The following is a 16,769-nucleotide window of genomic DNA, read 5'->3' on the forward strand; positions in this document are numbered from 1 at the left end:
TGAGAGAGAAGCCATATTGTTTGCAAAGGTTAGCTTTTTACTTCTTTGCAGATTTATGCCCTCTGGCTTCTATGCCCAGCACTTGTCTCGAGGTATCTTTACCACCTGGAGGAATTATGATACTCGGTAAATTCGATATGAGGCACGAATTCTATTTAAGGGTTGTAATTAGGAAGGAAGAAGAAAAGCTATAGACGCAGCATATGAAGGAAACATGGGAGGATTGATTATTTCTTTGACATATCTTCTTGTAGAGTACCTTAAGTATGTATAGGTTTTAAACTACTAACTAATTTGCACACACATATTAACATAATAGGAATACGGTGACATAAACAAAGCAAATCTATAATTACCATCCATCTCCAGTGAAGCCAAGAAAACCATTTAGGCACCCTAGGCATTTGTGAAAATTTATCTATGATATGATGGATATTGTCCAACTGTACTTGAACCATCAGACAAATTAAAGCAGCCCATTTCTGGGATCTGTTCACATCCCATATGTTCTTTTAACCATAGATAGTCTATAGTCATGAGATTTTGGAGTGCTACACCTTGCACCCCTCCCAACTCCTGGTTGAGTTCCAACAGTACAGATCTGGTCAAATTCGTTGTCTCACTGTATGCACATGCCAGCCTAGACATCTCCCTCCTCATTCCTATGGCAAGTCCAGGAGACGCTGATACTGGAAGCTTCTCCTCATATCGTATCTTAGTTCATTTTCTGGGTATCCAAGCTAGGCCTTGATCTTCTGCATAGAAACAAACAGACCCTTTCCCCACACTTTGACATGCCCTCTATACCATTGTGCAGAACTCATTGGAGGTCAGCACACAGTAAATGCTTTTTTTTTTTTTTAAGAGAAAGGAATATTATCAGAAAAGAGTACCTCCATAGCTGATCATCTGACACCCTTTAAGTGATCAACATTAAGGATATTTAAAGCATGCGTTGATCTTTGATTTACCAATAGTTTTATCCTATCAAGGAGTAATCCCCCTTTTCTTTCTTTCTTCTTCCTTTCTTTCTTTCTTTCTTTCTTTCTTTCTTTCTTTCTTTCTTTCTTTCTTTCTTTCTTTCTTTCTTTCTTTCTTTCTTTCTTTTTTTATTTTAATTTTTAATCTATACTTACATGAAGAATACTATGTTTACTATGCTCTCCCCTATATCAGGTCCCCCCTAACAACCACATTACGGTTACTGTCCATCAGCTTAGCAAAATGTTGTAGAGTCACTACTTGTCCTCTCTGTGTTGTGCAGCCCACCCTCCCCTTTCTCCCTCCCCCCCATGCATGCTAATCTTAATACCCCCCTTCTTCTTACCCCCCCTTATCCCTCCCTGCCCACCCATCCTCCCCAATTCCTTTCCCTTTGGTACCTGTTAGTCCATTTTTGGGTTCTGTAATTCCGCTGCTGTTTTGTTCCTTCAGTTTTTCCTTTTTTCCTATACTCCTCAGATGAGTGAAATTATTTGGTATTTCTCTTTCTCCACGTGGCTTATTTCACTGAGCATAATACTCTCCAGCTCCATCCATGTTGCTGCAAATGGTTGGATTTTTCCACTTCTTATGGCTGAGTAGTATTCCATTGTGTATATGTACCACATTTTCTTTATCCATTCATCTACCAATGGACATTTAGGTTGCTTCCAATTCTTGGCTATTGTAAATAGTGCTGCAATAAATATAGGGGTGCATCTGTCTTTCTCAAACTTGATTGCTGTGTTCTTAGGGTAAATTCCTAGGAGTGGAATTCCTGGGTCAAATGGTAGGTCTGTTTTGAGCATTTTGATGAACCTCCATACTGCTTTCCACAATGGTTGAACTAATTTACATTCCCACCAGCAGTGTAGGAGGGTTCCCCTTTCTCCACAGCCTCGCCAACATTTGTTGTTCTTTGTCTTTTGGATGGCAGCTATCCTTACTGGTGTGAGGTGATACCTCATTGTAGTTTTAATTTGCATTTCTCTGATAATTAGCGATGTGGAGCATCTTTTCATGTGTCTCTTGGCCATCTGTATTTCTTTTTAAGAGAACTGTCTGTTCAGTTCCTCTGCCCATTTTTTAATTGGGTTATTTGTTTTTTGTTTGTTGAGGCGTGTGAGCTCTTTATATATTCTGGATGTCAAGCCTTTATCGGATGTGTCATTTTCAAATATATTCTCCCATACTGTAGGGTTCTTTTTGTTCTATTGATGGTGTCTTTCGCTGTACAGAAGCTTTTCAGCTTAATGTAGTCCCACTTGCTCATTTTTGCTGTTGTTTTCCTTGCCCGGGGAGATATGTTCAAGAAGAGGTCACTCATGTTTATGTCTAAGAGGTTTTTGCCTATGTTTTTTTCCAAGAGTTTAATGGTTTCATGACTTACATTCAGGTCTTTGATCCATTTTGAGTTTACCTTTGTATATGGGGTTAGACAATGGTCCAGTTTCATTCTCCTACATGTAGCTGTCCAGTTTTGCCAGCACCATCTGTTGAAGAGACTGTCATTTTGCCATTGTATGTCCATGGCTCCTTTATCAAATATTAATTAACCATATATGTTTGGGTTAATTTCTGGAGTCTCTAATCTGTTCCACTGGTCTGTGGCTCTGTTCTTGTGCCAGTACCAAGTGGTCTTGATTACTATGGCTTTGTAGTAGAGCTTGAAGTTGGGGAGTGAGATCCCCCCTACTTTATTCTTCTTTTTCAGGATTGCTTTGGCTATTCGGGGTCTTTGGTGTTTCCATATGAATTTTTGAATTATTTGTTCCAATTCATTGAAGAATGTTGCTGGTAATTTGAGAGGGATTGCATCAAATCTGTATATTGCTTTGGGCAGGATGGCCATTTTGACGATATTAATTCTTCCTAGCCATGAGCATGGGATGAGTTTCCATTTATTAGTGTCCCCTTTAATTTCTCTTAAGAGTGACTTGTAGTTTTCAGAGTATAAGTCTTTCACTTCTTTGGTTAGGTTTATTCCTAGGTATTTTATTCTTTTTGATGCAATGGTGAATGGAATTGTTTTCCTGATTTCTCTTTCTATTGATTCATTGTTAGTGTATAGGAAAGCTACAGATTTCTGTGTGTTAATTTTGTATCCTGCAACTTTGCTGTATTCCGATATCAGTTCTAGTAGTTTTGGAGTGGAGTCTTTAGGGTTTTTTATGTACAGTATCATATCATCTGCAAATAGTGACAGTTTAACTTCTTCTTTACCAATCTGGATTCCTTGTATTTCTTTGTTTTGTCTGATTGCCGTGGCTAGGACCTCCAGTACTATGTTAAATAACAGTGGGGAGAGTGGGCATCCTTGTCTGGTTCCCGATCTCAGAGGAAATGCTTTCAGCTTCTCGCTGTTCAGTATAATGCTGGCTGTGGGTTTATCATAATATAGCCTTTATTATGTTGAGGTACGTGCCCTCTATTCCCATTTTGATGAGAGTTTTTATCATGAATGGATGTTGAATTTTGTCAAATGCTTTTTCAGCATCTATTGAGATGATCATGTGGTTTTTGTCTTTCTTTTTGTTGATGTGGTGGATGATGTTGATGGATTTTCGAATGTTGTACCATCCTTGCATCCCTGGGATGAATCCCACTTGGTCATGGTGTATGGTCCTTTTGATATACTGTTGAATTCTGTTTGCTAATATTTTGTTGAGTATTTTTGCATCTACATTCATCAGGGATATTGGTCTGTAATTTTCTTTTTTGGTGGGGTCTTTGCCTGGTTTGGGTATTAGGGTGATGTTGGCTTCATAGAATGAGTTTGGGAGTATTCCCTCTTCTTCTATTTTGTGGAACACTTTAAGGAGAATGGGTATTATGTCTTCTCTGTGTGTCTGATAAAATTCCGAGGTAAATCTGTCCGGCCCCGGGGTTTTGTTCTTGGGTAGTTTTTTGATTACCATTTCAATTTCTTTGCTCGTAATTGGTTTGTTTAACTTTTGTGTTTCTTCCTTGGTCAGTCTTGGGAGGTTGTATTTTTCTAGGAAGTTGTCCATTTCTTCTAGGTTTTCCAGCTTGTTGGCATATAGGTTTTCATAGTAGTCTCTAATAATTCTTTGTATTTCTGTGGAGTCTGTCATGATTTTTCCATTCTCCTTTCTGATTATGTTGATTTGTGTTGATTCTCTTTTTCTCTTAATAAGTTGGGCTAGAGGCTTATCTATTTTGTTCATTTTCTCAAAGAACCAGCTCTTGGTTTCGTTGATTTTTGCTATTGTTTTATTCTTCTCAATTTTGTTTATTTCTTCTCTGATCTTTATTATGTCCCTCCTTCTGCTGACTTTAGGCCTCATTTGTTCTTCTTTTTCCAGTTTTGATAATTGTGATGTTAGACTATTCATTTGGGATTGTTCTTCCTTCTTCAAGTGGGCCTGGATTGCTATATACTTTCCTCTTAAGACTGCTTTCGCTGCGTCCACAGAAGTTGGGACTTAGTGTTGTTGTTGTCATTTGTTTCTATATATTCCTTGATCTCTATTTTGATTTGTTCATTGATCCATTGATTATTTAGTAGCATGTTGTTAAGCCTCCATGTGTTTGTGAGCCTTTTTGTTTTCTTTGTAGAATTTATTTCTACTTTCATACCTTTGTGGTCTGAAAAATTGGTTGGTAGAATTTCAATATTTTGGAATTTACTGAGGCTCTTTTTGTGAGCTAGTATGTGGTCTATTCTGGAGAATGTTCCATGTGCACTTGAGAAGAATGTATATCCTGTTGCTTTTGGATGTAGAGTTCTATAGATGTCTATTAGTTCCATCTGTTCTAGGGTGTTGTTCAGTGCCTCTGTGTCCTTACTTATTTTCTGCCCAGTGGATCTATCCTTCGGGGTGAGTGGTGTGTTGAAGTCTCCTAAAATGAATGCATTGCAGTCTATTTCCCTCTTTAGTTCTGTTAGTATTTGCTTCACATATGCAGGTGCTCCTGTGTTGGGTGCATATATATTTAGAATGGTTATATCCTCTTGTTGGACTGAGCCCTTTATCATTATGTAGTGTCCTTCTTTATCTCTTGTTACTTTCTTTGCTTTGAAGTCTATTTTGTCTGATATTAGTACTGCAACCCCTGCTTTCTTCTCACTGTTGTTTGCCTGAAATATGTTTTTCCATCCCTTGACTTTTAGTCTGTGCTTATCTTTGGGTTTAAGGTGAGTTCCTTGTAAGCAGCATATAGATGGGTCTTGCTTTTTTATCCATTCTATTACTCTGTGTCTTTTTATTGGTGCATTAAGTCCATTTACATTTATGGTGACTATTGAGAGATATGTACTTATTGCCATTGCAGGCTTTAGATTCGTGGTTACCAAAGGTTCAAGGTTAGCTTCTTTAGTATCTTACTGCCTAACTTAGCTCGCTTATTGCACTGTTATATACACTGTCTGGAGATTCTTTTCTTCTCTCCCTTCTTATTCCTCCTCCTCCATTCTTCATATGTTGTGTGTTTTGTTCTGTGCTCTTTTTAGGGGTGCTCCCATTTAGAACAGTCCCTGTAGGATGCCCTGTAGAGGTGGTTTTTGGGAATCAAATTCCCTCAGCTTTTGCTTGTCTGGGAATTGTTTAATCCCGCCATCATATTTAAATGATAGTCGTGCTGGATACAGTATCCTTGGTTCAAGGCCCTTCTGTTTCATTGCATTAAGTATATCATGTCATTCTCTTCTGGTCTGTAGGGTTTCTGTCGAGAAGTCTGATGTTAGCCTGATGGGTTTTCCTTTATAGGTGACCTTTTTCTCTCTAGCTGTCTTTAAAACTCTTTCCTTGTCCTTGATCTTTGCCATTTTAATTCCTGTGTGTCTTGGTGTTGTTGTCCTTGGATCCTTTCTGTTGGGGGTTCTGTGTAATTCCATGGTCTGTTCGATTATTTCCTCCTCCACTTTGGGGAAGTTTTCAGCAATTATTTCTTCAAAGAGACTTTCTATCCCTTTTCCTCTTTCTTCTTCTTCTGGTATCCCTATAATATGAATATTATTCCTTTAGGCTTGGTCACATAGTTCTCTTAGTGTTGTTTCATTCCTGGAGATCCTTTTCTCTCTCTCTATGATCCATTGATTATTTAGTAGCATGTTGTTAAGCCTCCATGTGTTTGTGAGCCTTTTTGTTTTCTTTGTAGAATTTATTTCTACTTTTATACCTTTGTGGTCTGAAAAATTGGTTGGTAGAATTTCAATATTTTGGAGTTTACTGAGGCTCTTTTTGTGAGCTAGTGTGTGGTCTATTCTGGAGAATGTTCCATGTGCACTTGAGAAGAAAGTATATCCTGTTGCTGTTCCTGTTCTCTGGCTTCTATTCCTTCAATGCCCTCTTGCATCTTATCCATTCTGCTTATAAATCCTTCCAGGGAATGTTTCACTTCTGTGATCTCTTTCCTGACATCTGTGATCTCCCTCTGGACTTCATCCCACTGCTCTTGCATTTTTCTCTGCATCTCATCCCATTGCTCTTGCATTTTTCTCTGCATCTCTGTCAGCATGTTCATGATTTTTATTTTCAATCTTTTTCAGGAGGACTGGTTAGGTCTGTCTCCTTCTCAGGTGTTGTCTCTGTGATCTTTGTCTGCCTGTAGTTTTGTCTTTTCATGGTGATAGAGATAGTGTGCAGAGCTGGTACAAGTGACCGCTGGAAGGGCTTCCCTTCTTGTTGGTTTGTGGCCTTCCTCACCTGGGAGAATAGCGACCTCTAGTGGCTTGTGCTGGGCAGCTGTGTGTGGACAGGGCTTCTGCTTCCTGCCTGGTTGCTATGGGGTTTATCTCCGCTGTTGCTGTGGGCGTGGCCTGGCTGGGGCTGCTCCTCCAAAATGGTGGAGCCCCGTTGGAGGGGGAGCGGCTGGGAGGCTATTTATCTCTGCATGGGGCCTCTGTGCTCCCTGCTGCCCAGGGGGTTAGAGTGCCCAGAGATCCCCAGATTCCCTGCCTCTGGTCTAAGTGACCTGTCCTGCCCCTTTAAGACTTCCAAAAAGCACTCTCCAAACCAAAACAACAACAGCAACAATGAGAGAGGGAACAGAAAAAAAAAAAAAAAGGAAAAAACACATGATTTTTTTTTTGTCCTCAGGCGCCAGTCCCAGGCACCCGCTCACTGGTCCTGCTGCCCTGCCTCCCTAGCACCAGGGTCCCTGTCCCTTCAAGGCTTCCAAAAAGCACCCACCCACTGGTCCCGCAGGGAAAAACGCGCGATATTCTTTGTCCTCAGGCGCCGGTCCCAGGCACCCGCTCACCAGTCCCACCGCCCTGCCTCCCTAGCACCAGGGTCCCTGTCCCTTTAAGGCTTCCAAAAAGCACTTGCCAAAAAGAGAGAAAAAAAGGGGAAAAACGCACGATTTCCTCCGTCCTCAGGTGCTGGTCTCAGGCACCCGCCCACCGGTTCCGCAGGGAAAAACGCGGGATATTCTTTGTCCTCAGGCGCCGGTCCCAGGCACCCTCTCACCAGTCCCACCGTCCTGCCTCCCTAGCACTGGGGTCCCTGTCCCTTTAAGGCTTCCAAAAAGCACTCGCCAAAAAGAGGAAAAAAAAGGGGAAAAATGCGCGATTTCCTCCATCCTCAAGTGCGGGTCTCAGGCACCCGCCCACTGGTCCCGCAGGGAAAAACGCGGGATATTCTTTGTCCTCAGGCGCCGGTCCCAGGCACCCGCTCACCAGTCCCGCCACCCTGCCTCCCTAGCACCGGGGTCCCTGTCCCTTTAAGGCTTCCAAAAAGCACTCGCCAAAAAGAGAAAAAAAAAGGGGAAAAACGCGCGATTTCCTCCGTCCTCAAGTGCCGGTCCCAGGCACCCGCTCACCGGTCCCGCCACCCTGCCTCCCTAGCAACGGGGTCCCTGTCCCTTTAAGGCTTCCAAAAAGTAGTCGCCAAAAAAAAAAACTGCTCTGGTTTCTTTCCACGCCCCGGGCCGGGGCTTGTATCTTACCCCCTTCGCAAGGCGTTGGGTTCTTGCAGGTGTGGATGTGGTCTGGATGTTGTCCTGTGTCCTGTGGTCTCTATTTTAGGAAGATTTTTCTTTGTTATATTTTCATAGCTCTATGTGTTTTTGGGAGGAGATTTCCACTGCTCTACTCACGCCGCCATCTTGGCTCCGCCCCCCTAGATTCCTTTTTATCTAGTCTTACTTTTGTCTTTCTTATTTGGGTAATAGTTAAAAGTTTTAGTCATTTTGGGGCCTCTTCTGTGGACCTTTATATCAAGCTTCAGTTGTATTTCAAACATATGTTTTATGCCATAAACCAATAGTACATTAAATACTTGTTGATCAACTATATTTTTGCCAGTGTATCAGCAATAATTCTCTTACTGCAAAGTAAGATTTTCTTTATTTCTGTGTTTGATTAGCACAGGCTTTAAGACTTTTGAGGACATGGAACACATGTTCATCCTCTTTAAGTTCTAAGTGCCTAGGTCATAAAAGTGCTCAGTGATTGTTGGTTTTTGATGCTCATGATGGTGGGAAAATGTCCTTTTAATTCATAAATTGTGGAATTCTCTTTCTTTTCCATGTATCTGGTTCAGAAAAACAAAAAGAGGAAGAGGGAAAAGAAGCATGAGTTATCATACATCATGTTTATTTGTTGTTTAGAAGAGATCTAATCACAGTCATCTCCTCCCTTTCCCCCAACCTTGTATCCTCACAGGACAAAACATTCGAAAAGCTCAGGCAATCTCTAACAAAAGCTGAAGCATTGAAAGGGAAGACTGTTATGAAAACAGACAACTTGAAAACTACATTAATCTCTGCTGAGCAAGTGGCAAGATGGGACAAAGAGAGGGGCCATCAGATGTTACATGCTGTCACTCCTGAGCTCTGCACAGCAGAGAGCACACTTAAAAAAGCATCAGGACAACAAGAGGTTTTTAAAAAATTATTATTACTATATTAAGATTTGTTAAGTTGAAGTGATAAACACCAGTCTCAACTTAGAGACTACCTATCTTAGACAAAAGAGAATTTATTGGCTTATGGAATTACAGGAGAGTTAAACAACCAGACTTCTGAGAGGGCAGAGATACCCATGGGCCACACAGTCAGTACATGGAACTTTATAAGTTTTTTCTCACCATTTCTTTTTGTCATCTCTCTGTGTGCATCACCTTGTCTGTCTGATAGCCACAGTTTTATATTTAGAGTTTCTGTGATAAGAGAGAAAATATAAAGAAAAGAACTTATAAACCAGTTTTGGGCAAATGCCTACTCCTGGTGAATCCACAGTTGGAGAGATGGGATATATGATCTTAGCTTAGGTTTGCATACAGATCCTCTGACTAGCCAATAACAAGGAGGATAGGAATGTGAGAGAATGAAAGTTCAGGAGAAACCATGAGTTTGGGGCTGGCTGGGTCACTTTCTAGGACAAGAAGGTAATGCTTCTAAATTTGCTTAGATTTTTACTGTTATTTTAAAACAAATACTTTAAGAGAATTTATAAAAGACTAATTTGTATTTTCGGACTATTGCAAAATTATTTGCTATACCTCCATATATTAGTTCTTAAGAAATATGTAACTGGAACCAATTACCTTAAGAGATTCATAAAGCATAAAGTTAAAAATATATATGTTTTTAATTTCTGAATATTCGTATTCCTTATTTTATTTTCAGTCAGATCTCTTCTGCATTGAGCTCTCCAGTAGTTTACTCTTTATTTCTGAGATGATTTTGTTTTGTTCTTACCTGAGTTCAATCACCACATCTTTCTTGTCCATGAGACACCTTAGGTATCTTTTTTCTCTATTTATATTATGAAATTTTACATTTCTGATTCAAAAGAAAGATGTTTTGCAGAGAAGACAAGTAGTGACTCTATAGCATCTTACTATGCTGATGGACAGTGACTGTAATGGGGTATGTGGTGGGGACATGATAATAGGGGGGAATGTAGTAACCATAATGTTGCTCGTGTGAAACCTGAGCATAAGATAGTATATCAATGATATCTTAATAAAAAAAAAAAGGTGTTTCTCCCCCATGTCTGTGACCTTATTTAATTGATATTTAATTCACATCAGGGGTTGCATCAAACATGTTGCCTCTGCGTCATGGCTGATTTTAGTTGGGGGAGTACTTTCATCACCTGAACAGTTTGGACAATACTGCCTATTTTCTTCTTAAAGTAATTTTGTGTGTTTATTATTTGCCATTTATCTATTCATTTAAAAATCCCTTTAAATTGTCTTGCTCCCTCTGTGGAAGGGTTTATTTACTAGGTTTCTTAGCTCAATACCACCCTCTCCTGTTGGCACTGTGAGGTGCAGTTTCTAAAGTTTACTGCATGAAGCCTTTTATGTTGGGCTGCAGTTAATGTGATATCTAACTCTCTTGTTTATAGAAGTCCCTTATTTTGCCACTGTTTGCTTTTTTTCTTTTCCTTTATCAAGTATCCAAGGAACACCTCACACTTCCAAGTATCTCCTTCTCCCTCAGAAACTTTGCCTTCCAGAATTGCCAGTTCTGGCTTCCATGCCCCTTTCCCTTCTCCACTTGCTGGTGTTCTGATCCACCAAGTCTCAGACTTGTTCTTAGTGTTTCCCCACTTATCCCCAGTCCCATTTCTGGGACACCAGTAGAAATGAGTGCATCCTCTCCCGTGGCCTCTGGAGCTGCCTCTACTGGTTGAGGATATTTATTTTCCCCATTTATATGCAAACTGAAGTCTGGTGTTCTTTATGCTTTAGGAATGGTTTATGGGTGGTTTTGTCTGCTTTCTTTGTTGATCACTATGGGTTTTTGGAAGATAGGTGGAGAGATATGTGTTTAGGGGACTACTAATACCATACATCAAATCAGAATTCTGAAAAGGAATTACCTTATGAGTGAAAAACAAGTAGCAATAAAATTAGGTTTAATCTATAAAAGTGTAAAAATAAGGGAAAACATCTTGAAATGAAAAGAAAATTTTAAATAAGGAGCTCTTGTAATAGAAGAGACCATGTTTTCTGGCTTAAAAATACTATTGAATGTAGAACATATTACATTTCATAAAGAAATATTTAATCAGACTAAATTTCTAATACCCATTTCATTGTACACAATGAATAGGTAACCAAAACTAATGTCTTAATTTTTGTGGCATTTTTTTTGTAGCTTGTTGACTTTCAAGAAACTATTATGAAGATGTTGGGATTTAACGTAAAAACATCAGACAAGGAAATCATTACTCACCTAAGGCTTATTATAAAAGCTTATGAAGCATCTAAAAAATCAAAGATTGCTTCTGATTGTGGGACTGGACAGGATAATGAATAGAAAATTTCTGCCTCTTAATTACTACCAACAAGGACTTCAAATATGTGGACTTTCCTCCAGCATTTTATATATGGCTACATTATGAATAAAATGCATTGGAAAATTTTCACTTGAACTTGTTCTCTCCTTTGATGGCATTCAATTTTTCTGTGTCTTAACCTTGTTCTATACATTTTTTATGATCTAGTCTGGATTGTTACTTGTAATATATGTAATATCTAATTATATTTATTATTAACTATATTGTAAGCAGGTTATTAGTCAGAACTTATATTCTTAGAGGGAATATTTACAATTAATAGCCTCTTTCTAGAATGAACAATTATTTGGTATACTGCCTTATGAATCCAGGTAAAGTTGTTTTCTATAATTTAAATCTATCTTATCTGTTTGATTAACTGAATGCAAAAATCAGATATGAAATGTTGAGGGGTAGAAAAGTCATTAAGAATTCTTATAAATATGCAATAGAATGAATTTTTATTTCTTAGTATTTATTAGTGCCTGCCAGTGTTTTCTTAATGATAGTCAATCTCTAAGTTAATAGACTACTTTTTAAATAGTATAATTTCTAATTTATTTCACTTAAAATAGGAAACTGCTCTTCTTCCAAGGTAGTTTTAGGTATATCCAACATGTTCTCTGTCGGAAGAGATCAGAATTGGACAGGCCTGTGTTACTGCTGTGGTCATTTAAAAGGATCTCCTGTGGGACTTAGAGGGGGGATCTTCAGGTTAGAGGGCGTCAGTTTATACTAGACCTTACAGAAGTAGCACTTTGGAAGAAATTATTATCTTGAATACTCATTCAAATTAAAAATGAGAATCATTCACTTCCTAAATGGTCATAGCCATGTTTCTCAAACTTTGTGCTAAGGCACTCCTAGTGCACTATAGGGATGTCAGCATGCCATGGAGTGTTCCAAAATTTAAAGAGAAACAGTGCTACTTGACTTTTGACAGGAACCTCATTAACTCAAGTAATTTATAGTTTCAACATTGGATGACTTCATTCCTTTTGATGACATTTCTTTGTGATGGAAACTGCCTAGGATTTATCAAGACGTGTAAATTTGTTGCCAAGTGGGGCCCAGCAGTTGGTGATAACACTACCAAAGAAGCTAATTCCAGGATCCCTGCTGCAATGTAAGAAGCTCACTGACCTTTCATCTCAAGAATACCCTGGCAAAAGAGGGATAGTAGGGACACCCTGCCCAGAGCCTCCACCTGCAGCCCAACCTGCTCAAGCTGTTAAGAACCACCTTCTGGCAACAACATGGATGGATCTAGAGGATATTATGTTTAGTGAAATAAGCCAGGTGGAGGAAGACAAATACCAAATGATTTCACTTATTTGTGGAGTATAAAAACAAAGCAAAACAAAGGAACAAAATAGCAGCAGATTCACAGATACCAGGAAGGGACTAGTGGTTACCAAGGGGGAGGAGTTGAGGTGAATAGTGGGGAGAGAGAAGGGGATAAAGGCACACAATAATTTGCAATCACAAAATAAACTGGTTATGATAGTATAGCATATAGCATAGAGAATATGGTTAATGATTCTGTAACATCTTACTACGTTGATAGATAGTGACCACACTGGAGGTGGTAAGGATTTAATAATACAGGTAACTATTGAACCACCACTGTGTTGTGTATTTGAAACCAACATAAGATTGTATATTAATGATACTTTAATTTAAAAAATCCACTGATCACAGATTACCATAATAGATATAATAGTCATTAAAAAAACATTGTATCTTCTTGTTCATAATTCCTCCAGGGTCATGGTGCAAAGTCATCTTGCCTGCTGTAGCCTGAGCATGAGCAGCTGGAAAGACTGCAGTACCCCATGGACCAGGCGAGCTGTCATCACTGTTTTCCAGAGCTTCTCTTTGAGGAATTGCAAGTATTACTAGTTCCTGAAGTCAAGCTCTTCTTCAAGGTCAAGGTGCCAAATTGTGGCATTTTCTGAAAGAACCACTTCATAACACATTGAAGAAAAATCTTCTCTAAGTACAAAAGGGACCTTAGTCTTAATGCTCTTTTATAAATTATCTTACAGGAACTGATTGTTCAACCACAAGGCAGTGTAAAAGGTTCACTGTGTTAATTATGAGCAGGCAAGGGAGAGAGACCCTTCTAGTACTTGAACAGTCTTTACTGGAACTGCTTTCAATCCTGTGGCCAAATTACTGCCACATTGTTATTCAATGATGAGAACTGGATTTAGATTTAAGGCTTTAGATAAGTGTTCTCAACCTTCAAGATAGATCAGAATCACCTAATAACCTTAAAATAATTTTTCTGGGCCTCTCCAAAGATTCCAGTTAGTGTGGTGTGGGGCTGAAGTATGAATATTTTTCAAAGCTCCCTATGTGTATGAATTGATAAAATTTGCTTTGGAAACAGTTTGGCAGTGTTTCCTGTTGCTCCTGTAATAAATTACCACAAACTTCGTGGCTGAGACAGTATTTATTATCCTGCACTTCTGGAGGACTCCCCCGGTGTCCATACCACTATGTGTTACTTCTGGAGGGAGAGAATCCATCTCCTTGCCTTTTCCAGCTTATAGAAAACACCCATATTTTTTGCTTCCTTCTTCCATTTTCAAAGCTGAGGACATCAGGCCCACTTAGAGTCTGTCTCCTGTTACCATTTCTTTGTTCTCATCTTGTCTCCCTCTTCTCCCTTTTAAGGACCCTTGTGATTATATTAGTCCCACCTGGACAATCCAGAATAACTTCTTTATTTTAAGGTGAGCTGAATAGCAACCTTAATTCTATGTTTATAGAACATAAAGGTGCATGTTTCAGGGATTAGAACATGGACATTTTAGGGGAGTAATTATTGAGCCATATTTTTGCCAGGCAGCTGCATCTGGGGAGGTCTCTTCCTGCATACTAGGTGAAGAACTAAGAGAAACCTCAACCTGGATGGCAGAGGGTTCTTGACTCTGAATGAGAAAGAATTCTCGAGCACATGGGAAGAGTGTAGGTAAGGCAGGAATTCATTGAAGCGAGAGTAGCAGGGAATAGCAGTGGCCTTCCAGACAGCAGAGAGCCAAGAGGAGCAGAGAAAGGAAAGGGAGGCTCATTGAATTCCTGCTCAGCATAGAGAAAATCCCTTGCCAACTCCTAAAGCCAGGGTGAGCTTGGACCTGCACTGCTTAGGGACTAAGCCCCTACCACCCCAAGATTGGGGGAGCGACAGAGCACTGGATGGAGTGAGATTATTTTCTGAAAATTTCCCAAGGGCAAAGAAAGGTGATTTTCAGGCAGGCTACTAAAGAGCATGATTATACAGCCCCAGTGCTGTCCAGGTCACCCATGTGATGGGAACTTGCAAGCCCAAATCAGAGCTCGCAGTAGGCCCTCCCTACTTATCTGGAGTAGAACAGAGTCATACTAAAGACTTGTACATAAGTCTGGAAAATAGAATGAAATAGTAAAGTGGCAAAGACATTTACCACTGGAAGACCAAGACACAAAACAGCAATTCAAGCAGGGAGAAGGCTTTATTTAAAAAGTATACACTCAAAGAAGGGGGAAAGTACAGGCAACCTTAGATAGGTGGCACACTTAAGGGCTTAAGATTATTATTATTTTCTATTTTTTTTTATTTTGGTATCATTAATCTACAATTACATGAGGAACATTATATTTACTAGACTCACCCCTTCACCAAGTCCCCCCCACATACCCGATTAGTCACTGTCCATCAGCATAGTAAGATGCTATAGAATCACTACTTGTCTTCTCCGTGTTACACAGCACTCCCTGTCCCCCCACCACACATTATACATGCTAATCATAAGGCCCCCTTTCTTCTTCCACCCCTTTCTCCCTACCTTCCCACCCATCCTCCCCAGTCCCTCTCCCTTTGGTAACTGTTAGTCCTTTCTTGGGTTCTATGAGTCTGCTGCTGTTTTGTTCCTTCAGTTTTTCCTTTGTTCTTATATTCCACATATGAGTGAAATAATTTGGTACTTGTCTTTCTCCACCTGGCTTATTTCACTGAGCATAATACCCTCTAGCTCCATCCATGTTGTTGCAAATGGTAGGATTTGTTTTCTTCTTATGGCTGAATAATATTCCATTGTGTATATGTACCACATCTTTATCCATTCATCTACTGATGCACACTTAGGTTGCTTCCATTTCTTGGCTATTGTAAATAGTGCTGCAATAAACATAGGGGTGCACTGCCATATGTTCCCATCCCCAGGTGGGGCCCTTCCTGGTGAGTCATCTAAAGAGCCCAGTACAGAGGTTTTTAGAGTTTTCATACAACAGGTGCTCATGGGGCACCTGCTCTGTGCCAGGCACTGTGCAAGGTGCTGGGAAGGGACTACCAAGGTGTCCTTCCAGCTTTGATTTTTTATGGTGCTTGTTCTTATTACAAAAGTATGTTCATTGTAGAAAATCTAGCACATGTCTTAAAAAATAAAGATCCCCTGTTACTCCACCAAAAAATAAATAAATAAACAAGTAAGTAAGTAAATAAGTAAATAAATAAATAAAAATAAAATAAACATAGGGGTGCATATGTCTTTTTCAGATTGGGCTGCTGCATTCTTAGGGTAAATTCCTAGAAGTGGGATTCCTGGGTCAAATGGTATTTCCATTTTGAGCTTTTTGGAACCTCCATACTGCTTTCCAAAATGGTTGAACTAATATGCATTCCCACCAGCAGTGTAGGAGGGTTCCCATTTCTCCACAACCTTGCCAGCGTTTGTTGTTGTTTGTCTTTTGGATGGTTGCCATCCTTCCTGGTGTGAGGTGATATCTCGTTGTGGTTTTAATTTGCATTTCTCTGATAACTAGCAATGTGGAGCATCTTTTCATGTGTCTGTTGGCCATCTGAATTTCTTCTTTGGAGAACTGTCTGTTCAGCTCCTCTGCCCATTTTTTAATTGGATTGTTCGCTTTTTGTTTGTTGAGGTGCGTGAGCTCTTTATATATTTTGGATGTAAACCCTTTATCAGATCTGTCATTTATGAATATATTCTCCCATACTGTAGGGTATCTTTTTGTTCTATTGATGGTGTCCTTTGCTGTACAGAAGCTTTTCAGCTTGATATAGTCCCACTTGTTCGTTTTTGCTTTTGTTTCCCTTGCCCAGGGAGATATGTTCATGAAAAAGTCACTCATATTTATGTCCAAGAGATTTTTGCCTATGTTTTTTTCTAAGAGTTTTATGGTTTCAAGACTTACATTCAGGTCTTTGATCCATTTTGAATTTACTTTTGTGTATGGGGTTAGACAGTGATCCAGTTTCATTCTCTTACAAATAGCTGTCCAGGTTTGCCAACACCAGCTGTAGAAGAGGCTGTCATTTCCGCATTGTATGTCCATGGCTCCTTTACCGTATATTAATTGCCCTATATGTTTGGGTTAATGTCTGGAGACTCTATTCTGTTCCACTGGTCTGTGACTCTGTTCTTGTGCCAGTACCAAATTGTCTTGATTACTGTGGCTTTATAGTAGAGCTTGAAGTTGGGGAGCAAGATCCCCCCCACTTTATTCTGCCTTCTCAGGATTGGTT

At 39.6% G+C, this 16,769-nt stretch overlaps 1 protein-coding gene across 2 annotated transcripts in view; it reads left to right on the forward strand.

The window, feature by feature from the left end:
• LOC108396566 (uncharacterized) overlaps window positions 1-13,678 on the forward strand; it is a 59,233-nt gene extending 45,555 nt beyond the window's left edge. Inside the window, exons 4-5 of one of the 2 annotated variants that reach the window (XM_073242271.1) lie at window positions 8,612-8,827; window positions 13,006-13,678. In XM_073242271.1, coding sequence (XP_073098372.1) covers window positions 8,612-8,827; window positions 13,006-13,038 — 249 coding nt within the window. In that variant the 3' untranslated portion in view covers window positions 13,039-13,678. Of the gene's footprint in view, window positions 1-8,611; window positions 8,828-11,058; window positions 11,269-13,005 lie in introns of those variants that run through there. The other variant, XM_073242270.1, reaches the window with a different exon arrangement.
• Window positions 13,679-16,769: the final 3,091 nt, after the last annotated feature.

This window comes from Manis javanica, chromosome 8, assembly GCF_040802235.1.
Source record: "Manis javanica isolate MJ-LG chromosome 8, MJ_LKY, whole genome shotgun sequence".
NCBI lineage: Eukaryota > Metazoa > Chordata > Mammalia > Pholidota > Manidae > Manis > Manis javanica.